Genomic DNA, 27,981 nt, shown 5'->3' with positions numbered 1-27,981 from the left:
TGATTATCTAGTATAATTGGAGTCGCTCTGGTTCTGACGAGTAATAAACGTCAGAGCTACCATTGTTTCCCGCCAGGTTGTGTGTATATAAGGCATGTTTTCTGTAGAATGAATACTTTGAGAAAGGCCTCGGAGAGGCCGAAACGTTAGTCATCTGTTCTAATAAATATTCTTAATTTTATTTAAGACCTGTGAGTGCGGATTCCTTTGGATTGATATATATATATATATATATATATATATATATATATATATATATATATATATATATATATATATATATATATATATATATATATATATATCTATCCATACAATTAGAATTTGAGTCACAGCTGTATTTTGGGCTGCAAGGAGGGCTAAAATTGTAGGGTACACTTTTATGAATGAGTGAAGCAGCAGGTGTAGACTATGGAAAGAAAGCCCTTATCTACAGGATGGGAGAGTTAAGGTCCCCATAGACGCAAAGATTTTTCTTTGGTGAACGACCGATTTTAGAGTAATCCGACCAATCCGTCAAATTATCGTGAAGTTAGTGGGATTCGAACGATCGTACGATTTTTCGGCCGACATCTGTCAGAAAATTGATTGGCCAGGTTAAAAAATCTTTATCTGTCTCAGTGCAATCTATATATGTTTGCAGGGCCAAGCAGGCAGCTACTCTTCAGTTTTGCTGGCAATATCGCTTGAAATAGTTTTTTTAGTTGATGGACACATCGTACATTTAAATGATCGTTTTGAGATAATTGTGGTCTCACGATAAAGAAAAGATCATTTAAAGATCTTTACATCTATGGCCAGCTTAACTAGTAAGGGAACATTGGACAGGTCCTCGAAGGGTAACAATCTTGATCTCAGTAAATCTGCAGTGAAAAGTAGTTATCTTGTTAGAATTCCTTTTATGCCAGATCATTGGCATAAACTATTTAACTATTTCATTTACTAGAATACTGTATAAAATAAATAAAGCAAGAAGAAGCCTTCATACCGGTGCACTCCACTATTGCACGTTATGACATGGCACGCTCCAAGCCTGTTGCAAAGTTCCGAAGCCACTGAGAGCAATCCAACTCCTGAGGCGCTGCATGCTGTGTAGGCACAGGCTGCCATTCGTTTAGAATGAATAAATGAGTCTACCAGCCGATACAGTTCATCCAAAGCATTGAGTGACCTCAATAACTAGAGAAAGAAAGAAAAATGAAACAACTCGTACATGAAAAGTATCATAATTTACTTGCCAGAAGTGCACTGAACGTACTGTATGGGGGTGGAAAGATATTAAAGCCAACAGCAGAAATAAAATGTGTAAAACATATTACATTAACTCCAAGTAGGTCTTAAAAGTATTTTGCACAGTTAAAGTGTCCAATGATGTAGCTAAAAGTGTGCAAAGAAATGGCAGTTTGCAGCCTTCTGTTGCACTTTGTACTCTGTGTCCTGGATTGTATATGACCTCATATTTTAACATTTAGCTGTTTTTACATAAAACATGACTGGGAAATTGAAACCAATATCATAAACATCAGCAATTACCAAGTCCAAAAGAGGTGGGGCATAACAGAAAGTGGGTGGGGTGCTTAATACACATAATTATGGGGGTTTGTGGCCTAAATTATTCTGTTTGTTAATAATCAAATGTCGGAGGGATGCTATATGTGTAAATGTTTCCAGAACAGAAGTATTTCCGGAGCTAACCATACTGCTTTCAGGAGCTGAGGAAATATTCCTTATATCGCTCACAAGAAATCAAAACTCTAAAATGCAGTTCATATCATACAGGTATGGGATCTGTTACCAAGAATTCTCGTGCCTGGGATTTTCCGGATTGGCAGATTTTCACTGCAAATTCGCAAATTTATTTGCCGGCAGTGAAACGCGCAAATTCACCGCAAATTTGCACCTGCCCAATACATTCACCCATCACTACTTTCTATCTATTCACCTATCTATCAAACTACATTGTATATCTCTGAACATCTATATTTACATACACACATTGGTTCAGTTTAGTCTTTTCTATTTTTACCAAGTGTAGGATGACAGAGCTGTGCGTATATATCACTTCTTCAACTGCCAATACTTCTACATATATAACCATGGGACTGGGTTCTCCCAGGGACCAAATGACATGACTGATTTACCTTGTCAATGAACGCAGCCTTAGACGTAGTATTTGGAGGAAGATTTGACTTATCCAAGTAGAAGGCTCTAAAGAAACCTTTTAATTTAAGCAATTTAACAGTGTATCTAATGTAGAAATAATTACATTTTATTGATTGTAGAACAAATCATGGGAAGGGATAAAAGCCACTGTATTACAAAGTAGTAAGATCATTCCCATTATTTTCTGAATGGCTGAATACGTATTTTTCATCGACACTTAAGTATTTTACAAGTATGGGATCCCTTATCTGTAAACCTAATATCCAGAAAGCTTCAAATTTTTTTTGTTTCCTTTTTCTCTGTAATAATAAAATAGAACCTTGTACTGTAACTAAGCTCCAAATTAGTGGCAAAAAAATACCATTAGGTATATTTAATGTTCATATGTTGCTAAGTAGACTTATGGATATCTAAATTACAGAAAGAAAAGCATTCTTAATAATAGACCCTATACCTGTAGTAGCCCAAGCCTTCAGCTTTAGCAGCCACACAAGCCTACTAGGTGACGATTACTAGTGATGATATATATATATATATATATATATATATATATATATATATATATATATATATATATATATATATATATATATATATATATATATATATATATATATATATAGTTAAAGTGGCTTTACACTGGCTTGCCTTACAGGTTTGAACAATTGGGTGCATGGGATTTCCAAATAGCATTGTTTTTCTCACTGTTGGGTGTTTTTGTGAAGAACATATAAAAAGTCGACTTTCTGTAACAAGCTTACAACTGTACTTGCCCACAGGGGCTCCCACTTGGAGGGCCCACTACACCAGCCTATGGGAATCTCCCCACGACGCACCCCGTCCCTACCGAATACCTGCAAGTATTTATTTTTGCTTGCCGCTGACTGCATATGGCCACCACAATTAAGTCTCGCTCAAGGCAAGCAGTGGGACTGGGGTGATGGAACCCATAGGGGCTGGGGCCCACTGGATTTTTTCCCCAGTGCCCGCCAGCCCAGTCCAATGCTGACTGAACTTAAAGGGAATATATACCTTACTTATAATTCAATGTAAAATTGCTCAGTGTTCAGAATGGACTAGTGATGGGCGAATCTGTCCCATTCGCTTCACTGAGAAATCCGCGAAACTCCAGAACAATTGACGAAATGGCGAAACAATTTGCAAAACGCATTGAAGTCAATAGTCGTCAAAATTATTTTGACGTGCGGCAATTTTGCTACGAGCCACAATTTTTATATGCGCGACTCTTTTGTCCAAATGCATTAAAGTCAATGGGCATCCGAACAATTTTGACGTACAAAACATTTTTTGTTGCATCAAATTTTCCCACAGTAAATTTTCACGACAGATTCGCAAAAAACATTCACCATCGGCAGAATCCGGAAATTCTATGCAAATCCATACCTGTCGAATAAATTCACCCAACACTGGAATTGACAGAACAGCAGGGACACCCAGGGGAAAAACGATATTAGCAGTGTAAAAAACTAATATTGTAAATTTAAAAAAAAAAAAAACATGGTCCCATGGCGGGGGCAAGAAAAAAAGGTCTTATGTTGGACTTGGATCTGTGAACAGAAAACAAATGAAAGGGCATTCTAAAGAGAGGCATAAAGGCCAACAAGGGTGTACTGTAGATGTAAAATAGAAGTGATTATATTTTACATTATACATTCCATCCTATAAATAATTGATAATAGAAATCAAGGATGAGGCCCCTGCAACTGACATTCTGTAGACTAAAGTCTAGTCTGTTAGTCATCCCTTGCAAAACATACCAAAAGAATGGGATTAATATATTAGCTTAGTCCTGCCTCTGGATCTCAGGCCTCTGTGGTTGTAGTTTATAATAAACTAGTGCAACTAAACAGGCAGCAAATATGTAATAAATGGGAAGAAACAGGGCTGCTCGGATATATATAAAAACTATAACATTTATAAAAACAGGGGTTGTTCACCTTAAGAGTTAACTTTTAGTATGATATGAAGAGTGATATTCTGAGATAATTTGTAGTTAGTTTTCATTTTTTATTATTTGTGGTTTTTGAGTTATTTAGCTTTTTCTTCATCAGCTCTCCAAATTACCATAGCAACCATGCATTGAGTTGAATAAGAGACAGGAATATGAATAAGAGAGGACCTGAATAAAAAGATGAGAAATAAAAAGTATCCATAATAATACATTTGTAGCCTTGCAGAGCATTTGTTTTTAGATGGGGTCAGTGACCCCCATCTGAATGCTGGAAAGAGTCAGAAGTAGAAGGCAAATAATATATAAAAAAAAACTATAAAAAATAAATAATGAAAGGTTATTAAGAATTTACTTTTACAATATACTAAAATTTAACTTACAGATGAACCACCCCTTTAACACGTATAGGTAATCACTATGGTTTTAAAATTAAATTTCTCCCTGTTTCAATTGTTTGCCTGCCTCTGATGGCATACATGGATTTATCCTTGCCTTGGCCTTAATAAATTAGCAGGAAATCAGCATAAAAAGGTACTAAATACTGAATGCATTTGCCCTAACTTTAAAGGAGAACTAAAGCCTAAAATTAACACATGGTTAGAAACGCTGATTTTGATGTACTGAACCTATAGTATCAACAAAGAGGTTCAGCAGTAATGATCTAGGCCTTGTACTGCTTCACTACTAGAGGGCTGTGGTTGCCTTGGGCTGGTACATCTTATTTCTTTGTTAAAGGAAAACTATTCCCCCCAAACAATGTAAAAGATATTGCATAAAATAGCTCATATGTAAAACCCTGCTTCATAAACCATTTTCATAATAATATACTTTTCTAGTAGTATGTGCCATTGGGTAATCATAAATAGAAAATTGCCATTTTAAAAATGAAGGGCCGCCCCCTGGGATCCTACGATTCACTGTGCACTCAAACATACCAACAAACCATACTTGTTAGGTCACATGAGCCAATTAACAGACAGAGTTCTGTCTTTTGCTTCAACACTTCTTCCTGTTACAGTTAGTGTTGTAGTATTTCTGGTCAGGTGATCTCTGAGGCAGCACACAGACCATGACGAAATGGGGGTTTAAGGCAAGAGATGTAAAAGGGCAATATTTACTTAAATATATATTCCAGTTTGTAAGATTATTTTATATGCCATTTAATATGATATAAACTATCTGTTGCTTAAGTTTTCATTTTGGGGGTAAAGTTTTCCTTTAAGTTTTAGTTCACTTTTACCAAACACAGCAGTAGTATCTGAATCAACGGCAGAATATTGTGGAAAACCCTGTATAAGAAATCAGCAAAATACAGCCCTCTACTAGATAGCATTGCCCTATAATTCCTGGAAGCCCCTAACAGTCTTTGCTTCAGTTTAATGACATCTAAAGTGCCAAAGGTTTACCATTTAATGGAAAATCACTAAAGAATTTTCACACAGTTCCACTGTGAGTTCAGGCCCGGAATTTTTGGAAAAGCCACCGAGGCCCTGGCCTAGGACGGCAGGATTTTGGGGGGGCCATGAAGCCCAACCACACTCACGTTGGTTCGAAGCTCTGGGGCTGATCATGAGATACAATAGTTTTTTTAATTTCCCATTTGCCAATCCCCAGTGCTCCCGACCTGATGAATAAAATTTGTGCATGTGCAGAAATGAAGGGGAGGGGACAGGGGTGATGAACGGCAGCGGACCTAGGGGCACCCGCTATATAAATCCGGCCCTGTGTGGATTCAAAAAAGTGTGTTGGGTTTAGTGTACCTAGCCCTGCTCCACAAATGGTAGTTTCACCTTTAAGCTAAACTACACCAGTGGTACAACCATGGTGGTGATTTATTTAAGGGACGGCAGTGTGTTAAAGGAGCAGTAACATTAAAAAATTAAATTGTTTTAAAGTAACACAAATATAATGAAGTGTTGCCATGCACTGATAAAATGGGTGTGTTTGCTTCAGAAACACTATTATTGTTTATATAAACAAGATGCTGTGTAGCAATGGGGGCAGCCATTCAAATGAAAAAAGGCTCAGGTTACACAGCAGATAAGCTCTGTAGAACATAATGGTGTTATCTGTTATCCATTATTTAACCTGTGCCATAAAGCCTTTTTTGAATTTCCGCCATTGCTAAACACCAGCTTGTTTATATGAACTATAGTAGTGTTTCTGAAGGAAACACATCAGTTTTACCAGTGCAGGGCAACACTACATGATATTTTCATTACTTTAAAACACTCATTTTTTGGTGTTACTGTTCCATTTAAGGAGAAGGAAAGTCGCCTTGCACTTGGGGGTGCCAAATGTTAGGCACCCCCAAGTGATTGTATTTACTTACCTGAAATCCCAGGCCGGCGCTCCTATCGGCAGAAAACTGCACTGGCTCGGGGTTATTCCGGCGAGCACCACGGAGTGATCCTCTTCCGACTTCTTTTTTCTTCAAATTTCCTGGGGCAGATTAATTTGCGGTAAAACAAAATAGCCGACTTTTTAGTTACAGTTCGGCTTTTCATTCTACTGTGCGTGCGCAGCTGTGCAAAGAGACGATGGAAGAGGATCGCTCCGTGGTGCTCACTGGTATAACCCCGGGCCGGTGCAGTTTTCTGCCAATAGGAGCATCGGCTCGGGGTTTCAGGTAAATAAATACAATCACTTGGGGGTGCCTAACATTTGGCAACCCCAAGTGCAAGATGACTTTCCTTCTCCTTTAAGTGCAAAAACAAAAAAATCCACATTTGGCCATTTTATTTGCACTGTGTTCCTCAGTCCCTGAACTACCACAAGTATCCATTTTGGAGTACAGAGTCCTGATCCCATAAACACAGAGCTGCCTGTGCTCTGAAATACGTTTACTAAGTTATTGTTTTTGTTCGACTATTAATAGGGATGTGAGGGGTCATTTACAATGAGGAACACCCACATTTTTGCACTTTGCACACTGCTCTCTCCATGGTAAAATTGTTCGGTAGGGGGGTAGCATCACAGGACCTATCTCAGGGAGGCTTAGGGGTCTGAATCGCCCCTGTCCACAGGCCTCTGAACAGAGACCTGCTGCTTGCCCCTTAACACAATGCTGCCTGCGTTAGGCAGAGCTTTATCCAAGAGGGGTGAGTAGGGGCAGGTAACTAGGTGCACCTAACTAGCGCATCATTTAGATTGATACTGTTCTTAACACTAAGGTGAGCATGAAGGGGTGTTTTATCAAGAATATCACAGGCTAGGCCACTGCAATGGCAATAAATGTAGAATGAAAATGTAATTAGTCTGGAATACAAAAGTTACAATACATGGGGAAAAGGGTTTTCGGGGAAGTACATAAAACCGAACAATAAGTGGCTAATCATCTGGACCAGGCAGAGTAATACACACAGACAGAATGAATCGTCTACGAGTTTGTACACAAGGGCTCTCTAAATATATTGGAGCTAAATAAATGATGCTAAAGTGGGCAGCAATTCTGTGCCCAAGCACAGAGTAAACCCTTTCCTTTAGAAGCAATTATATTCTGAATATTTTAGCCCACGACAAACCGTAGACAGCATATACATTTCTAAAGCACTTCACTTAATTACTAAGAGCTTGTTTGGCCACTTAATCAAATTTTAAGAGAAAGCCTTAATGGAAATAGTGGCAGCACGCCAAATCTGAGCACTCTACATTAGAGAAGAAGAGTAAAGTCCTTAGCGGCTTTCTTGAATACTAATACATAATGTAATAGCTTTCCATAAAGAGCCATCATTTGTCTAAAAAGAGAATAAAGGAATGCAGGATTCAGTAGGTCTAAAAAAAACTCTTAGAAAACCATCTCAGACTGTTGTCTAATTAGTAGAATGAATGTATATTTGTTTGCATTCCAAAGACAGATAACTAGCTACTGTTTAAACCAGTATAGAATTCTGAGTTACATTATGGAAATCTATACTGTTTTTTGCTCTCAATACACTTTCTGTATTTGGTTTTGGACAATGAAAACCCACATCCAATGCAGATGTTCAGACGTTAATTGATTTATAAAGGTGAATGCTAATCAACATATACATTGCATCAGTATTATTATTGTTATTATAATACACAAAAGCCATGAATATCCTGTAAAATATATCCTTATAAACGGTGAGTTCTGATGTCATCAGTTATAAACGGTGAGTTCTGATGTCACATGACTCATTGAAATTTGTGTATTATAATAAATAAAGTACCCCAGTTGCAAAATATGAGGATATTATAAGTTACCTCGGAGTTCCATGACCTGTATAAAAACACTCGGCCTTCGGCCTCGTGTTTTTATATGGTCATGAAACTCCTCGGTAACTTATAATATCCTTATATTTTACAAGAGGGGGTACTTTATTCACTATATTATTATTGTTATTATTTATAACAACAACTACAATAATAATAACATATTCCGCAGCTCTGTAAAATAAAAAGGTTCCTACAAACAATACAAAGAACATTCAGGGGGGTATTTATTAAAGTATTTATTTTTTGGAGGGAAAAAAAAAATAGAAATTTTCATGATTTCATGATCATAAACCCCAATGCTGCTAAAAGTCAGAATAAAAAAGTACTCCATCTCAGACCTACCGAGATCATGTAGAAGTCAATGGCAGATGTCCTGTTGACAATTGGAAGATATCATGATCTGCGCTGGGTTTCATCGGTAATCAGAATAATTTGCAATAATCTTAAAAGAATCTGAGTTTTTGGGTGTCAAATATGAAAAAAAAACATACTTACGTTTTTATTGAGTCTTTTCCCGCACCAGATTTTTCCAAGTTAATTTAGTGATAAAATGTGCACAGGAGTTTGGATGAATTGGTTTTAAGAAAATAGTGAGACATTTTTGGATTTTAGTAAATAACACCCATATGTTACAAACAATAACCGATACAAAGGTAAAGAGGGCCCTGAATAAAGAGCTTACAATCTAAGAGTATCAGAAATAGCATCATTGTGCAATTCATTAGGCATGGGTAGGTGCAAGATGTAACAGAAGCCCTGGAAGGCACCTCCTCATTTCCAAGGCAAAAGCACTCTAAGGGGCCGATTCACTAACTTCGAGTGAAGGATTCGAAGGTAAAAAACTTCGAATTTCGAAGGTTTTTTTGGGCTACTCCGACCATCGAATGGGCTACTTCGACCTTCGACTACGACTTTGAATCGAACTATTCGAAGTAAAAATCGTTTGACCATTGGATAGTCGAAGTACTGTCTCTTTAAAAAAACTTCGACACCCTAGTTCGCCATATAAAAGCTACCGAAGTCAATGTTAGCCTTTGGGGAAGGTCCCCATAGGCTTGGCTAACTTTTTTTGATCGAAGAATATTCCTTCAATCGTTGGATTAAAATTCTTTGAATCCAACGATTCAAAGGATTTTATCGTTCGATCGAAGGAATTATCCTTCGATCGTTCGATCAAACTATCTGCGCTAAATCCTTCGACTTCGATATTCGAAGTCGGAGGATTTTAATTCCTAGTCGAATATCGAGGATTAATTAACCCACGATATTCGACCCATAGTGAATCGGCCCCTTAAACTCTGAGTTTGTCAAGCCAGGGACATATCCTTGAGATCTTTATGAAACAAGATGGTACTGCAGTAGCACCCTCACCCGCAGGAGGAAAGTTTCAAACCTTTTTAACAACTATTTAGAGACATTTTCAAGGTATATTAGCATTAGCTATGGCCAAGTGTGATTCAGCACTCAGTGACTCATCTCCTGGATTCAAGCAGCTGAGAATTCCCATTCCATTAACCCAAATGGCACACTATAAATAACATTGTGCATCATGATTACTGGTAAATTCCAGCATCATCCGGATATAGCCAAGATACCTTCTTCACACAGGACTTATGACGTATGAATAATGAAAACACATAACATTTCCTAATAAGTAGTTTTCTGGTATTGTGGATATTATTGTGGATAAGCCCACGCATTGTTCTGAAGAGGGGGAATAGGAACTTTATATCTATAATAAAGGTGTGTAAATGTAATAGGGACCTGATATAGTGATCTCCTTTGGCGCAGGGAATGGTGTGATTAATGTTTAATCTCTCCATCGGAATATGTTGGAGCTATATCAAATGAAAATAAATAAAATATGTCCCCCCACTCCTCATACCCACTTGCCCTTGCTTAGGGCCAACTATACCCCACCCCCCATGGCATAAGGGGCTGATACGGATATATTGAGAACATTTTTAAGCAGCCATAAAACAGTAAACAGCGCCAAAAACCTCTATTGCTTTAAATTGCCAATTAAGAGCCTTTAGTACATGAAAGAGCCCAGAGGGGTTTCAGCACCTACAAGCAGATATATGATTGAAAATAAAGGCTGAATATCAACTAAATGGGATCTGATGCAAAAAAGCTTATTTTCAAAAGTGCAAACTCTTATACTGCACTAAAGTCAAACGACTTCTATATTTTTTAAAGGGTTGTGTGCTGCTTTTTTTATTCCTAAACATTAAAAAAATGAGCAGTCACACTTTTATGGCAAGATGTGCATCAAAATGTGTGTTTACTGGGTTGGAAAAACTCTGCAGTGAAAATGGCACAAAAAGGAACCCATGCATCAGAGACTCTTTGCTATAGAGATGCCCACTACTTGGAGCTTATCCACAACAGAAGAACAATAGTACCTCCTATTGTAAAATAGAACAATATTTTAAAATCATTAAAATATCCTCATATTTTCATGGTGTACTTCATTTATTATAATATTTATTATTATATAAGTTCAGTGAATCATGTGAAACAAGGAGGCTTCAGCATAAAGGAGCGGACATCCCCATGTTGTTTGTAGGGTAGGCACTCAAAGAGCAATCCTCCAGGCAGTTGTAGTAAAAGTCTTTATTAGAAGTACAAGTATGGATTACAGCCTTACGTGTTTCATGTTCTAACAACACTTAGGGGTATATTTATCAAAGAGTGAAGTTAATAGTGAAGTTCCGCCACTAGAGTGAAATTCCGCCACTCTCCATTCATTTCTATGGGATTTTTATAGGCGTATTTATCAAAGGGTGAACTTTCACTTTCACCCATTGATAAATACGCCTTTCAAAATCCCATAGAAATGAATGGAGAGCTGCGGAATTTCACTCTAGTGGCAGAACTTCACTCTTTGATAAATTTACCCCTTAGGTGGTTATTTATCAAAGTCTGAATTTACAATATTTTCTGATACAAAGTCTGATCAAATCCGCCCAGGTTTCTTACGCTTATTTATTACAACATTTTTCTGAAAATTTGATGTGCATAAAAAAAAATCAGATTTTCACGTTTTTCTCTGAATTTTCACCCGAAAACTCTGGAAACTTCGGGGTATTGCACGAAACCCAGCACACATCAAAAAATCATTGGGACTTCTCCCATTAACTTTTCCATCTTCGGGGTTTAATAAACTCTGAAAAATTAGTGATTTTTTAAAAGTCTTATTTTATAAAAAAAAAAATCACTAAATTTTTGTGATTTTTGCATTCGGAGTTTAGTAAATAACCCCTTTAGTCATAGGCTTATGACTCATGAACCTATGACCGAGTGTTGCGAGAACAACACGGTGATGTCGGATATCAGTTGGGTCGGTTTTTTGCATTATGATTCGATTGTTGGCCTGAAGGCCAAAACAATCAGAACAATCTGATATAGCCCAGCTCACGGTGCGCATATTGGGGAAAGATCAGCTTGTGTGGTGACCTTTTAAACAAATCTTTATGTATCTTGAAAGTGTAATATCTTACATTCACAGGTAATCAAGTCTGACACATGTCCAACTGACCAATCAGAAACCCTACACAATAGCTAGAATTAAACATAGAAGTAGGACCATAATGCAGGATTTGGCAACCCTCTAGCTGACGTTATGCTACACCTTCCAGCATCCCAGGCACAAACGACAGGGTGCTGTTGGGCATTGTAGTTCAACTACAGCTGGGGGTGCATGTGGCTCATCCTTGGTTTAAATTGTTTGGGATGGGAAAATGTTCATCACATACCTCAGCTTCTGATTATACTGTTTGACTTTCTCTAGCGTTGCAGCATTAATCTGGGCTTGAAATTCTTCAATGGAAACATTGTCCTTGTAATAATAACCATCCATGCTCTCCAGGGCTGGAAATGAGAAAGATTTTGTATTCATTCCCCCTTTGTAGTTTCAAATGTGAACAGTTTCACACATTGCTACATTATTAGAGAAAAAGCAGGGATCGCAATATAAATGTTATAACAAAAAAAGCATAGAGAGAGTATCAAAGAGTTATGAAAGCAAAATTCCCTTATCTAATATATATATATATATATATATATATATATATATATATATATATATATATAACAGGGATTGTTTGTCCATATATTGCAATATATTTAAGCTGGCCAACTACGTCAAAGTCATCCCATATCTGGCCAGTCCTATGCTCAATTTTCATCTGATTCATTAAGAATTCTATGGTTTAATTATACATTTTATAAAAGGGACGAATACGTTTTACCTGCAACTTACTAGCTGCTTTCAAAGTAAAACTCCCAAACTTGGCTGCCCTTTTATTAGACACCAGTGGGATCACCTGACTATAGTTGGAGGGGGTGGGAGCTACAACATAGAGCTGGTCACTGCTCCTGTATAACTATAACAAACAGGGGAAAGTTGTGCTCACCACTAGTTTTTAAAATCATTAGGCGGGGGTGCAATGAGGGTGTGACCACAAAAAACATATAGACAAATACAAGATTCCTCTGCACTCAACCCATTATCAATATATTTAAGACAGCGACATTTTGTGGATACTGCTACTGAAAAATGGCTTACCCTTTAAACCAGGGGTGTCCAACCCGCGGCCCGCGGGCCGCATGTGGCCCGGAATGGAGATCCGTGCGGCCCAGCAGGAAGAAATCTGTTTGCCATGTTGCGCGTCAGATCAAAGGCACGCCTCCTCTCCCCACAGCTTTGCTGGACTGGCTGCAGCCTCTCTACTGTACGCGCGGTGCGTGTGACATCACCGCCGGCACTCTGCGTGTGACGTCAGCGCCGGCGCTCTGCGTATGACGTCACCGCCTGTGTTCTCCGCACCAGTCTCCCCAACGGCTGCTAGCTGCTGCTAGCTAGCAGCTAGTGTTTGGCGCCAATTTCCTGGCTTTGCTGGGCCCTGCCCCCTCTTGTCTGGCAGCGTGATAAAGGCACAGAGAGAGAGCAACTCCCAAAACTATGTGGCTCTTCTCCTGCCTAATGAAAGGCTAGCTTCAGCCTGCAGCTTACTGGCAAGTCTGGCACCCTTGCACTCCACAGCAACCAATTATGATTACCTCAGCTCCCCTGGTTCAGCACAATACACCTGCACAGTATTTTTACAGGTACAGAATTTTTTACTCTTTTAGTCTGGCTTAGTGCTTTGCATTTGATATGATAAATTTGGAAGTAGGGATTTGTGTAATAACACCCCTGGGCCATTTACCTATTCCATAATTTTCTGGAATTATTATTTTTACTAAATTCACTGTGTGTAGGCCTGTAGGATGAGGCATTAATTCACTATTAAATCTATTTGACAACCAATTTGTTCACTCAACTTATTTATTCAATCATGTTAATTAAAGAGCAGTGCAATAAATTAGAATTAATACAAAAATGAATTAAAAAGAAATTAATTCCCAAGCCCCCTGTGATTCCCAATAATCAATTGATTTGTTTTTTAAGATAATTAATTATGAGGTAAATCTACTTAATAGCTTATAAGTGCATTGCAATGAATAATCACTTCTTAATTAAATTCACAGTTCATAGTATCAAAAATAGAGAATAAATTTTGTAACTGAAAAATTAATTATAAATAAATTGTTTATTCAACTTCAAAAGTAGCCCAAACATAGCACAATATGTGCAGTGAAATAAAAAAAAATTTATGAAAATACGCCAGTTACAAATTGGGCCTCTTTTAGTTACGCCCCTGGTGATCAAGTCTGTACCTACCATTTTGCTTTGTTGGAAAATTAGCAAAACAGTGAAAATTTTAAAAAGGAATATTTTCACATACATTCATTTATTTTTTAGACTTTTTTTTTACTGCAAATATTGAACTATTTTTGGGCTACCTTTGAAGTGCCACTTGGCTAGTTTTGGGCTGGTTTTGAAAATTAGACCTGGCAACCCTGAGAAGGTTGCTCTATATTTGTCCCATATTCCAGTGTATAGCTCAATCTGGTTATCTAGCTGGTATTGTAGTTAATTTCTGTGTATTTCCTTTATTTTTATAAATCAAAAGTGTTGTGTATTTCATGTGCGGCCCCAGAAAATTTTTCTTCTTCAAATGTGGCCCAGGGAAGCCAAAAGGTTGGACACCCCTGCTTTAAACAAAACAGGGATTGTTTGTCCATATATTGCAATATATTTAAGCTGGCCAACTACGTCAAAGTCATCCCATATCTGGCCAGTCCTATGCTCAATTTTCATCCGATTCATTAAGAATTCTATGGTTTAATTATACATTTTATAAAAGGGACGAATACGTTTTACCTGCAACTTACTAGCTGCTTTCAAAGTAAAACTCCCAAACTTGGCTGCCCTTTTATTAGACACCAGTGGGATCACCTGACTATAGTTGGAGGGGGTGGGAGCTACAACATGGAGCTGGTCACTGCTCCTGTATAACTATAACAAACAGGGGAAAGTTGTGCTCACCACTAGTTTTTAAAATCATTAGGCGGGGGTGCAATGTTTGTTATAGTTATACAGGAGCAGTGACCAGCTCCATGTTGTAGCTCCCACCCCCTCCAACTATAGTCAGGTGATCCCACTGGTGTCTAATAAAAGGGCAGCCAAGTTTGGGAGTTTTACTTTGAAAGCAGCTAGTAAGTTGCAGGTAAAACGTATTCGTCCCTTTTATAAAATGTATAATTAAACCATAGAATTCTTAATGAATCGGATGAAAATTGAGCATAGGACTGGCCAGATATGGGATGACTTTGACATAGTTGGCCAGCTTAAATATATTGCAATATATGGACAAACAATCCCTGTTTTGTTTAAAGGGTAAGGCATTTTTCAGTAGCAGTATGCACAAAATGTCGCTGTCTTAAATATATTGATAATGGGTTGAGTGCAGAGGAATCTTGTATTTGTCTATATATATATATAGATATATATATATATATATATATATATATATATATATATATATACAGTATAAACTGCAGTCCACATGATCAAGGACATTGATTTATTCCTTCACTTGCAGCCTGACAGTTACTGGATGACAGCAAGACTTTTTGTTTAATTGGCTATCCTCGCAATACGAAACTGCATTTAAGTTTAATTTTTTATTCTCAGTGAGTCATACCAAGCACTACAACTCTAAATGAACTGGATAACAAATTAAGGGCAAGTAAAGGGGAAGTCTCATTTGAAGGGAAATCCTTCATTTCTGACAATTTACTTTATACGGTACATCTATACCAATAATGGGATTAAAACATAAGTTATGAAGCAAATATCCATCTTGCTACGACAACTGTATCAGCATATTGAAAGGTCTTGAAAACGTTCATCAGCTGGCGGAAAGATGGGAAATGTAGTGATAGCCTTCTCAGATACAGAAAGATATAATGAAGAGCTCACCTTGAGAGAACAGAACAGGATGGATCTTACAGCCTCCTCCATTTTTGAGCTGTTGTGGTAGATGATCAAAGTGGTAACTGTCAATGTAAAAGAACACTTTCATGGCTTGACGGCTTCCCTCTACTTGATAGGTTATAGGCACATCTGGGGGAAATTAATAAAATGCTTTTGACATGCTTACAGGTATGCCCTTTGTCAAGAGATGCATGACAAAACTTAAAATCTCTATTCTGGATCTGACCATGGACCTCCTAATTGATCCTCCCTGAACTTCTTCTTAGGATTTAGGGCTATAAAGAGGAATTAAGTGTATTGTACAAGTATAGATACTTCTTCCTGTATGACTGAATTATCCATGTATAAACAAGAGCCAATAGGGGGTCAGAATTCACCTGTAAAAATATTCTGGGAAATTGGTCTCAAAGGAGAACTAAACCCACTTTCTACCCTCCAAAGCCCCCCTCCCTGCTCCCCCCCCTGCACTGGAGTTAACACAAGTAAATACCCATAAGCCGGTAAATACCCCTTGTTGCAGAGTCAGCGCAGCAGAGTTCACGGGACCATCTACAGCTGGTTTGGTAATCTTTGGTTCTTCTTCTGGCGCTTTGGTAATTTTCATCACTTTCAGTGAATGTGCAGTTTAGCGAACCGGGAAAATGCTCCAACTCCGCATGCGCAGATACGGAGCTTCCTTACTGAGATTACTAAAGCTGCTAAAGATGACTCCCGTGAGCTCCGCTGCGCTGAGGCTGTAACAAGGGGTAATTACCGCCTTACGGGAATTTACTTGTGTTAACTCTTGGGGGAGTAGGGACAGGGGACTATGGAGGGTAGGAGGTAGGTGTTTTTTATTAGAAAGGGGGTTTAGTTCTCCTTGAAAGGAGAAGGAAATGTTAAAACTAAGTAAGCTTTATCAGAAAGGTCTATATAAATACACCAGTAAACCCTCAAAGTAATGCTGCTCTGAGTCCTCTGTCAAAAGAAACACAACATTTCTTTCCTTGTATCTGACTTCCTGTTTTCAGCTTAAACCTCCAGGGCATGGGCTTGAACATGCTCAGTTTGCTCCTCTCCCCCTCCCTCCTCCCCTCCCTGTTGCAATCTGAGCTCAGAGCTATGAGGGAGCAGGGAGAGACTCCGGCAGGAAGTGATGTCACAGCAAGCTAATATGGCAGCTGCTATCCTAAACAAACAGAGACAGTGTCTAAAGCTGTTTACTCAGGTATGGAAACACACTCTAAAGAATAAAAATGATGTTCTAGCTTGCACTGTCGTGGCTAATCTATTGGTAATAAACTGCCTTGGTAGCTTTACTTCTCCTTTAATTAGCTCTTCTGGTTGAGACAGAAGGAGTGGTCTTTCTTAGGTGTGTGTAAGATGCAGTTGGTCCAAGCCTCATACAGAGTAAAGATATCCATAAACCTTAAGATCTGCTTACCTGACAAGGTTCAAAACAAGCAGATCTTTGCCTGATTTGGCCATCCAAGGGCCAAACAATTGGATTATAATAGGCAGTGATGCCGGCCAGGATCATATATTTATAAACCTGTCCAATACACAGCTGACCTTTTTTAAGTATTTATTTTGCTTTTAACTCTTAGCAGATATCAAGCTAGTTTTTGACCACTTTTTGGATAGGCCATGTGAGAGGGCCCATACATGGTCTGATACGGTCTGAAGGGAACAAATTGGCATCTTTAATGTGCCTGTGTATAACAATGCAAAGAGGCTATGGCCCCAGTCTAATGGTAAAAATGTATTTAAAATATATAAAAATATATAATATCTATCAAGCAATAATACGCCCCTTGGGATCCATGGACAGACTTAACACAGGTTTGGCACCTGTTATCCATAGTGCTCAGGACCTGGATAACAGATCTTTTCTTCATACCTTACGTCCGCTTGAAAAGCATGTAAACATTAAGGGGCAGATTTATCAAAGGTCAAAGTGAAAATTCAAATTAAAAAAAAAATCTAATTTTGTGTACTTCGATTAGGTAATAGCCCAAATTCTATTCGAATTTGAAAAAAAATTGAAAATTCGAATTTTGAAATTTATCATGTACTGTCGCTTTAAAAATTCAACGTCGACCATTCGCATTCTAAAACCTGCCGAATTGCTGTTTTAGACTATGGGGTACGTCCTAGAACCTATTTGGAGTCAATTGGTGGACTTTGAAAAATCAAAGGTTTTTTTCGGAAAAACTGCGATTCGAATTTGATCGAAAAGGGACCTATTCGTCCAAAAAAAAAACAACAACTTTGATTTCATTTCGGCTGATCTTTTTGAATTCGAATTTCAAAGTTTTTCAAATTTGACATTGACCCTTGATAAATCTGCCCCTAAATAAACTAAGTAGTCTGGTTTTGCTTCCAGTAAGGATTAATTATATCTTAATTTGGATCAAGTACAATGTAGTGTTTTATAATTACAGAGGAAAAGGAAATGTTTTAAAAATTTGCATTATTTGTATAAAATTGAGTCTACGGAAGACATAATTCAGAGCTTTCTGCATAACGGGTTTCCAGATAATGGATTCCAGTGCAACAGTCTGCACTGCACAAGAGGCAAATACTACATACAGAGCCTGCTGCTAGTGTGTCAATTTGCCACCCACTACATGGCCCCTTTTAAATTCAGTGCACAATGCCAAGCTTTGCACCATTTAGAAAATTAAGTCTATGATGTAATTTTAGAACTGAAACAGAGGCAAATGGAAGAAGCAGGCCAAAATGCATAGAGGAGAAAGAGTCAGAAGAACCCTGTGGCACATAAACAGAGCTGAAACATGTGCATCAGCATTAGAGCGAACTGTCCTTTAAATGGACTGATGATATGAAAAATTAATATTCAATTCATTTTAGATGGATCTTTATTAAATGACACAGCTAAACATTTTTGCAGACTTACTTGGAACGAGCGGCCCTTGCTCAGATTGTCGGAAGTAAAACATAACCTTTTCCAAATCAAACAGTGCAACAAGAGAATCTTCTAGCATAGACTGTTCGTCTGTCTGGAAGACAATTAGGCCAAAGGCAAAAATTAAACACCACCCCCTCGTGTCCAGTTTTGATAATGAACCTGACTCTCGGAAGGGGGGACATGCATCATGACAAATAGCCAACAGTAGATTCAGCTGAAAATTTTATTCATTTTCCTAAAACTATTCAGACCCTTGACCAATTCTCTTATTTTACTTTAATTTAAAAATTGAGATGTTTGTAATAAGGAGCAGATTTGGGGAGAACACATATTTGTGCTTCTTGTTTCTCCAGGAAGCTAATTTTAGAGATTAATTACAAAGGGGTGAACATTTGTAATTCCTAAATAATCTTAGAACTATCACTCAGTGACTGATTCTGCTGAATGTTTTTATTATGGTTGCCAAAAATTTCAGATATGTTTACAATCCACCGCAACTCCTGTACTTCAATTCGCTGCAATGGTGGTGCTGGTCATCCACAGACCTGGCTAGGTCTCACAACATCAGAAATTTCTGGTTCAAGGATCCGCATACACTCTATTATTCTGCAGTTGGGGAAGTACCCCTTTCTTTCTTTCTAACACCACGTTTCGGGTGGAGGGGTACGCCCTCCCACACCCTCCCTTCATCTCACACCTCCTGATGAGGGCTCTAAGTTTACATCAATTCATTTTGGGGGTTTCGGATGCCCCTTTAATACACTAATTAAAGTTTTAGAAGTATAAAATGAAAATATTACAAAGAAAAACATTTCAGTGTACCATTTTTATATAGCTAATTTTTTTTTTCACCATTACCATATTTACTGTATTTAGCCAAATCACTCGTCTGAACAATTTTGCACAGCATTGTAAATATACTGAGCTGGAGAACTTACCAGATTTGGGGAAAGCAGAGACTGGAAGTGGAAGAGAACACCTGCATTAGCAATCTGCTCCAGCCACCTTTTGCTGGCCTCCCGTGTATCCTCATCATAGTCTCAATTGTAGTAAAACATCTGGTTTAGGGCTGCCAGCAGTTGCTCAGAGAAAGCACAGACAGTAGCCACTAGGCTTTGGCAAAATACCATGTCCCTCCGTAGCTGGATTTCACCGTCTGAGGAGGAGGAGAGTAGAAAATGTAGTTAATTAAACTGGATATAAAAAAAAACCCGATGGTTTCCCCCAAGTGTAGTGTGGGCTTTGTTGGTCAGCATATTTTTGATAATGTGTCCTTTAATACTCTGCATGACTCCTGATTGGCATTTAGAATTCATTATGGGTTCTCCTAAATGGCAAATTAATTTATTAGACTGCTATTTAGAGACCTTAACCTCTGGATAGATTGTAGCCAAGCCTAACCAATCCCAACCACCCCCTGTTAAATTGGACCATGCCCAGGTAGGTTGAGACCCCACCCACTGCTTTGGTATAATTACAGGTGACTTTAGAAAAGCGACAAAAAGGTTGATAAGTCTGTTTATTTCATATATGAACAGTTTCCCCCTGGAAGACCAGTATCTGTTTTCCCCTGGAAGACCTGTACTTTTCTTCAGATAAAAGACAGACAGATAAATGGGAGAGGCCATAATAATAGGCAGCAAAAGCTTGATCTGTTTTGCCTTTTAGATGTACATGTTCTAGCACAGTGATCCCCAACCAGTAGCTCATGAGCAACATGTTGCTCTCCAACCCCTTGGATGTTGCTCCCAGTGGCCTCAAAGCAGGTGCTTATTTTTGAATTCCAGGCTTGGAGGCAGGTTTTAGTTGCATAAAAACTAAGTATAGAGCCTCAATGTAGGTTGACAATCCACATAGGGGCTACCAAATAGCCAATCACAGAACTTATTTGGCACCCCAAGAACATTTTTCATGCTAGCATTGCTCCCCAACTCCTTTTACTTCTTAATGTTGCTCATGGGTTCAAAAGGTTGGGGATCCCTGTTCTAGCAGATACTGAAAGGAAGAAGAAGGATAGGAGAATTGGTAAGAGCTAAGGGTATACCATTACCTGAATATTCAAGTAAAACCAAAAGAATCCGGCTTTTCACCTCTAAACAAAAAGAAAAAAAATATGTAAAAATATTATTGAAAATGTTTGATATATAAACCCTGAAAACATGTATATGTAAATAAGTCATAGCACTCTTCTAAGCACCTCTGTGATTCACATAAAATGTTTCCATTTCCAAGATATTAGACAATTTTATACTTCTAAAGATGACAAAAGCCCCATCTGCTGGTCCTTTTGCCAACCAGCTACAGGTGTTGTGGAAAGGTGTTGTGGATGTCCATTCCATTCATTCCATGCCCATTCATTTGCTGATGTTACTATATTATGAGCCAGAGGAATAGGTTTTAGAGCTTAGAATTACTGCATTCCAATATGGGGTTATCCAGTGACACAAAATGATAGAAAAAACACTATATTTGTAAGAAACAGTTATTTTATTATGGACTTTTTATGTGGTTTTTGTTTTAGGAACCTGCAATGTTCAGGGGTGTAATTTCCCTTTAATTTTGTTTTAGAAAGACTCAGAGAAGCATGTGGGGGGTAGCAGAGGTTCTCCAAATACCCCAGTCTAACACTGAACCTCTAGATGTTTCTCTAAGCATCTTCCATTATATAGCCAAGTGTTATAGCAACAATGGGCTCCCATACAAACTTGCACCTACTCTAGCTTTTTGTTTTAAGCCTGTGCAGAAATTTCTCTGCCACAACAAATACTCAATTTCAAAATTAAAATGATTTGCTAGAACAGAATGTTTATGAAGATATGTGCATAATGTTTCCTACCAGCTGCTGTTATCTGATACAAGCCAAGAGTTTTGCCATTTCACACTGAAATCAGTGATGATTAGTCTAGCTACATCACTAAACAACATACAGTATGGAATGATCATTATTGCTGGTGCAATGGTGTCTCGGGGTAGGGTTAGACAAGCTACAACCCTACAGATATCACTCAACTACAACTCCAGTAACCCCAGACAGACAAAGGCATTTGTAGTTCTGCAGCTTCAGTCAAGACGCAAGACACCCAACTTTTCTTTAGAATCTGTGAAATATCCCAAGTACAGGTTTCTGACAATATCATTTGTTTCCATGTACGAGCATTATAATGTTTTCTAGAGCAAAACCAAACACACTGCAGAGCGAGAGATTGCTTTGCTTTCATCTGAGTACAATAAAGGAAGCACACGCTGGAATCTTAAATGAACACAAAATATTCTTCCCCATCATATATTTTTGGCCAAATGCTTAACCTCTTTCACCTTTAAAGGAGACATATTACGTTAAAAACAATAACGTGCCAGTGCATTATACTCCACCAATTTAAGATGGAATATGCTGAGAAAAGTAGTGTTTTGGACTTATTTAAAAAAAAAAAACAACTAGTCCTGTCTATCTGTTCCTCTTTCAGCTGCCTCCTTTCCCAGGTTGAGCAGTGGAGCCACCGGCAATTAGCACACTGCACTGTACCATAGGAAGCAATCATCAGCTAGGCTAACCTAATAGGGTCTTTGTCTGTTTGACTACAGGGCTGTGATTGGCTAGTCCCCTCCTACTATGCTCCTGGCCAGGACGTTAGGACAAAAGTTACTTCAATAGCATAACGTATTTTAAATGTATGTTACCATTCATTTACATTAAGCTAAATTTATCTATTCCATGTATGATCACCAAGATTTTTTTCTGCTACATGCATGCAGAAAAGTTGGGGTAATGTAATAAAAGGTGCAAAGTTTGCCACTGGTCTTGTAACTTATACCAACCACTCAACAGGCAGCATTTCATGGTAGAAATGCCCTGAAATTTACAAACTAAGCTACCACCTACAAGCAGACCACCTAATGCCCTCAAATAACTTAAACCAAAGGCATGTGCAACCTGAAGACTTTAAACTTTTGTGTGACCCTATGTATGCCCCGTCCAGTAGGCTCCTCTGAAGTTTAGGTATCTCTCTAAGCTAAAATGGAAACAGATGGAATACAATTTTGATTTTACAAGCTCATTCAGGTTTACTACATATGCTAAAATAAATCCTCACACTGTAACCAATTCAACCACCAACATAGATAAATATGTTTCTCCAAGGAATATCAAGTGCAAGGCTTAGCACAAACCATCTTCCATACTGACCTTCCATAAGCTTCCTAATGTTCTGTGCAAGCACCCGGACACTGCTAGGTAGATTCCAAGGGTCTTGTTTAATATGAAGCCGGAATCGCTTTGGGCAGCCTAGTTTCGGCTCCATTTCCTGCTGAAATTCTACATAAAAAATGTAAAAACTGAGATTTCCTGAAAATAATATAGACTCTGCCAGTTAATAATGTAACTGTAGTGAATAATACTTGTCTCTTTTTGCCTGGAGATCATGGGCAACTGTCCCGAAAAACACTGTGTTTTTAAAGAATATGAGCAGTCTGGAATGGCCAAAGGTCGTATTAATTTAACTATATCTTTGTCCCTTCAGTCAGCGTTTCTAAACTGTGGAGCTGGTCCAGGTCCAGACTGAGATTCACAACAGGCCCTGTTATTTCAGGTACACAGAGGCCCAAACAGCCCCCACCAGCCCACTAAATACTGACTTTCTATGGCAACTTATAGCAGCCCCTCTGGCATTTGCCAGAACCCACAGATTGCCAGTCCGGGCCTGAGCTGGTCCCCCTTGGGGGGTTGGGGGGGGGACTAGAATACTCCCTAGGAAGGTTTATAGTAAAGGCCAAATTTAGCCATATAATGAACCCCAGGATCAAAATCTCAACGAGCACCAAGCACCAGATTAAAGATCCAACGCTCACTTCACAGAGCAGTATCAGGAGGCATGAATAACCCCTATCCTTACTATCTGCAACAGGGCAAGTGGTAAGAACAGGGCCCCATGTTTTTATAATTTAGCAATTTTAAATTCCCACTCCTGTAGGCTGAAGGCCTAGGCCGTTATTACATTAGTAGACATGAATGCATCCTTGAGAAATATATGTAGTCCTTATTCCTCATGAAGTCCCTCAGTTCACTGCTCCGTCAGTGCTGTTAAATTGCAAGCAAATTGATTATTTATGCTGGAAAGGTACATATTAGCTTTGGCTTCCCTCTGCATGAGTTAGCACAACTAGAAAAATAGAGAGAGAGGGGAAAGCCAAAGAAAAATATAACACTTTTAAAATAAATAATCCATTGAATTGTGGGGAGGAAACACACTCAAAGCTTGTCTGCTGCTTTGCCACACAGAATTGTAGCTCTAACGAGCGAGAGATGAGAGCAAGATAAAACTATCCTATCAGCAGGGATACAGGCTTATGATTGGTCAACATTGAAAAGGGAAAATAACATCAAAACCCACAAAAAGAAACCGTAACTCATTCAAGCTAACAAAAAACAACAATTATTTATAGTGATCATCATTAAAAAATGATTTTAGAGCTAATTTTCAAATTAGAATATTTGCAGTAGGATACAATTACTTATGTAAAACCAGCATTAATCGGTCCATTGGACCTATTATCCAGAATGCCCAGGGCTTGCAATTTCACATGTAAAACCAGCCTACATTCATCGGTACATTGGACCTGTTATCCAGGACCTGGGGATAATGGATCTTTCTGTAATTTGGATCACCATACCATAAGTCTTCTAAAATCATTTAAACATTAAGCAAACCCAATAAGATTGTGCTGCCTGCAATAAGGATTTGTTGGAATCAAGTACAAGGTACTGTTTTATTATTACAAAGAAAAAGGAAATCATTTTTAAAAGTCTGAATTATTTGATTTAAATGGAGTCTATGGGAAATGGCCTCCCTGTAATTTGGAGATTTCTGTATAACGGGTTTCTGGAAAACAATGAAAATATCACTTGATCGGGATGCAATTGTAGAAAAACTACTGCATTGATTCTGATTCTTTTATTGAAATCCCAGTCTTAAAACATGATTGAACTGTTGTGTTCCGCCCACACTAGGATCCTACCTTGTAAGCTTCGACCCAGTGTGAAATATTTGGTCTGTTCAAAGACTCTTGCAACAGCTGGTCCCCTTAGAAGTAAAGTTATTGACTCTACCTTTAAAAGAAAGAAGTACAGCAATACAAGTCCTGCATGGTCACTGGTTCATGGCAGAGATTAAAATATTGTGCATGGCTGGTGGGCACCATATCACACTCCTTTCATCATCTGTCTGTAACCCTGTGCATTTGCTCCAAAGTCAGGTACTACCCCAGGGTCCTCCTCCTCTCCTAAGGATGCACTGGGGCACCCAGCCAATTGGATGAGTCTCCAGCCTGTAACCGTGCTGGATGATATCACAGACCGAAAAAAAGGGGAAGGAGTTGTCTGATCCCATACATAATTTTGTTGCAAAGATTCCAATAAATCATCTAAATTTTAAGTGCAACACACCCAAAAAATCAGATAATAATAAAAAAATAAGTTCACCGGGAAATAAGGACTCGAACAATCACATGGGCACAGTCTGATGACCCACATGCTCAGCAATTGGAATGTTATGTTGTACCTTTGTACCCAGCCAAAAAACTTTATAAAGAAACAGTAACACCAAAAAATAAAAGTGACAATATAATGTAATGTTGCCCTTCACTGGTAAAACTGGTGTGTTTACTTCAGAAATTCTACTATAGTTTATATAAACAAGCTGATGTGTAGCCATGGGGGCAACCATTCAAGCAGAGGATACACAGTAGATAACAGATACATTCTGTAGAATCCCATTGTCTGCTTTATCTGCTTTGTATCCTGTGCCATTTCTCCATTTTCAGCCTTAAATGGCTGCCCCCATGACTACACAGTAGCTTGTTTATAAGCTTATAGAAAAGTTTCTGAAGCATCACACCAGTTGTAACAGTGCAGTGCAACAAGACATTTTATTTTCATTACTCTCATTTTGGTCTTACCGTTCCTTTAATTGTCATCCTCTGGTTGGACAACCTCATCTTGTGTGTGGACAGCATTATTCACCTAAGGAACTAAGGTGGCCCAAAAAGTTCTCAAATTGTTAGCCATTCTGCACTTATATATAGAGCCAAAATGATCTGCTTTTCTGGTCAATATGTGCTTGAACTTGCTCAGGTATCAAAGAGAAATAAATCAAGGTTGAGTTCTAGGCACTGGGCAAAGTTATAACGCAAGGATAGAAAGGTCGGTTTATTGGGCTTCTTTCTCCTCAATGCCCAGCCTGTGTCTTATGAAATCCCAGGTTATACAGTACTGAGACAGGGCAGGAATAAACACACTAATTGGAGCAAGATACTCTCCGGATACTCTTGATGTGATCACAGCATATAGTTCAGTGATAAGGTCCAGAGAGCAGGAAGGAACTGATACTTTATATGTGTGACCCAAGGAAAGAAGGTCTGTGGAACTGTCATCATTATTATTTACAATGCTAAACTACAACTGCCATCTGCTCAACCAGGAGGAGCAGTGACCCACAACCACAAGGCTGTTGGTTCTAGACTGGGCAAATCCTAACAATAACCCAACTTTTCATGGTAACGCTTAAAGGACATGTCTAAAATAGAATAAGGCTAGAAATGCTGTATTTTGTATACTAAATATAAACATGAACTTACTGCACCACAAACCTAATCAAACAAATAATTTATGCTTTCAAAGTTGGCTACAGGGGGTCACCATCTTGTAACTTTGTTATACATCTTTGCAAGACTAAGGGGCACATTTACTTAGCTCGAGTGAAGGAATAGAATAAAAAAACTTCGAATTTCGAATGTTTTTTTGGCTACTTCGACCATCGAATTGGCTACTTCGACTACGACTTCCCTCGAACGATTCGAACTAACAATCGTTTGACTATTCGACCATTCGATAGTCGAAGTACTGTCTCTTTAAAAAAAAACTTTGACCCCCTACTTCGCGAACCTCAATGTTAGCCTATGGGGAAGGTCCCCATAGGTATTCTAAGCTTTTTTTGGTCGTATAAAAATTGTTCGATCGATGGATTAAAATCCTTCGGATGATTTTTCGTTCTATCGAACTAATTGCGGTAAGTCCTTTGACTTCGATATTTGAAGTCGAAGGATTTAACTTTGACAGTCGAATATCGAGGGTTAATTAACCTTCAGTATTCGACCCTATGTAAATCTGCCCCTAAGAATGTGCACATGCTCAGTGTGGTCTGGGCTGCTTAGGGATCGTCATAAACAAAGCTGCTTGAGTTCTGCATGGCTGGGAAGTAAGGCGGGGGCTCCCCCTGGTGTTCATAAGTATGATTGTTTCCCTGCTCAGCAGTTAGGGACCATCTGACAATTCCTATCCACAGCAGTAAATGAAGGGAGAATTTCACTGCATACAGTCAGGTTTCTTATAAAAACGGTTCACATTTTTTAATTAAAGTATATAGGAGATAGGTTTCTTTTTCATTAAAGAAAATAAAAATGGGATTTTATTTGTTTGCCTTTACATGCCCTTTAACAAGAAAACCTGATGGGCAACTTGTGCTTCCCTGCACTTTTACTTAGTGGTCTAAATGACGGGCCCATGAGACACACAAATATTCTGCTCCTTCTCCTGCATGGGGCCAGCTTTTGGAAGAACAGATATGGAAGAGCTTTATTACAGAGGAATTCGCTTGGGAGTATAGCATCTTTGCCAAGAGGTAGAAATGTGTGTAAACTGAAATTCTTCTTTATTAAAAATTCATCTGCTTATGTTTAAATCAAGTAAATAAATCATAACCGTATAACACATTTCCAACAAAAGTTCTATTTAAAAGGTTCATATTGTATGTATGTACAATTTTATACTTATAATTACATACCTGACTAAATAGATGTTCTAAACAGCTATGCAGTTTGTCTTGCTTGTCATGTGAAATGCGTACACCTAAGGGTAATTCATCACCTAGGCATAAAAACAAGCAATTGTGTTAATTCACTTTCTGCTGATCCAGAAAGTGAAGCAAGTTTCTGACTATGCTTCAGCACAAATGGAAGTATTTCTTCAGTGTTCTCTCACTATATACAGCAAGCATACGTCTATAATATATTTTACTTCAAGCAGTGGAACTTGATGCCTGAAAAAGAGTTTAAAGGAGAACTAAACCCTAAAAATTAATGTGGCTAAAAATGCCATATTTTACATACTGAACTTATTGACACAGTCTAAAGTTTCAGCTTGTCAATAGCAGCAATGATCCAGGACTTCAAACTTGTCACAGGGGGTCACCATCTTGGAAAGTGTCTGTGACACTCACATGCTCAGTGGGCTCTGAGCAGCTGTTGAGAAGCTAAGCT

At 38.4% G+C, this 27,981-nt stretch overlaps 1 protein-coding gene across 1 annotated transcript in view; it reads right to left on the bottom strand.

Moving 5' to 3' along the window:
• The window catches only part of LOC108719737 (phosphatidylinositol 3,4,5-trisphosphate-dependent Rac exchanger 2 protein-like), a 191,465-nt gene that overhangs the window by 35,827 nt on the left and 127,657 nt on the right, over positions 1–27,981 (bottom strand). The window contains 10 exon segments of the mRNA XM_041567702.1: positions 989–1,179; positions 2,142–2,208; positions 12,133–12,247; positions 15,747–15,890; positions 18,661–18,763; positions 19,611–19,828; positions 20,723–20,764; positions 22,856–23,032; positions 24,685–24,775; positions 27,507–27,589. Of these exon segments, the coding sequence (XP_041423636.1) occupies positions 989–1,179; positions 2,142–2,208; positions 12,133–12,247; positions 15,747–15,890; positions 18,661–18,763; positions 19,611–19,828; positions 20,723–20,764; positions 22,856–23,032; positions 24,685–24,775; positions 27,507–27,589 (1,231 nt within the window).

Source organism: Xenopus laevis, chromosome 6S (genome assembly GCF_017654675.1).
Source record: "Xenopus laevis strain J_2021 chromosome 6S, Xenopus_laevis_v10.1, whole genome shotgun sequence".
In the NCBI taxonomy this organism is placed as follows: domain Eukaryota; kingdom Metazoa; phylum Chordata; class Amphibia; order Anura; family Pipidae; genus Xenopus; species Xenopus laevis.
This window is presented reverse-complemented; position numbering and strand designations above follow the sequence as displayed.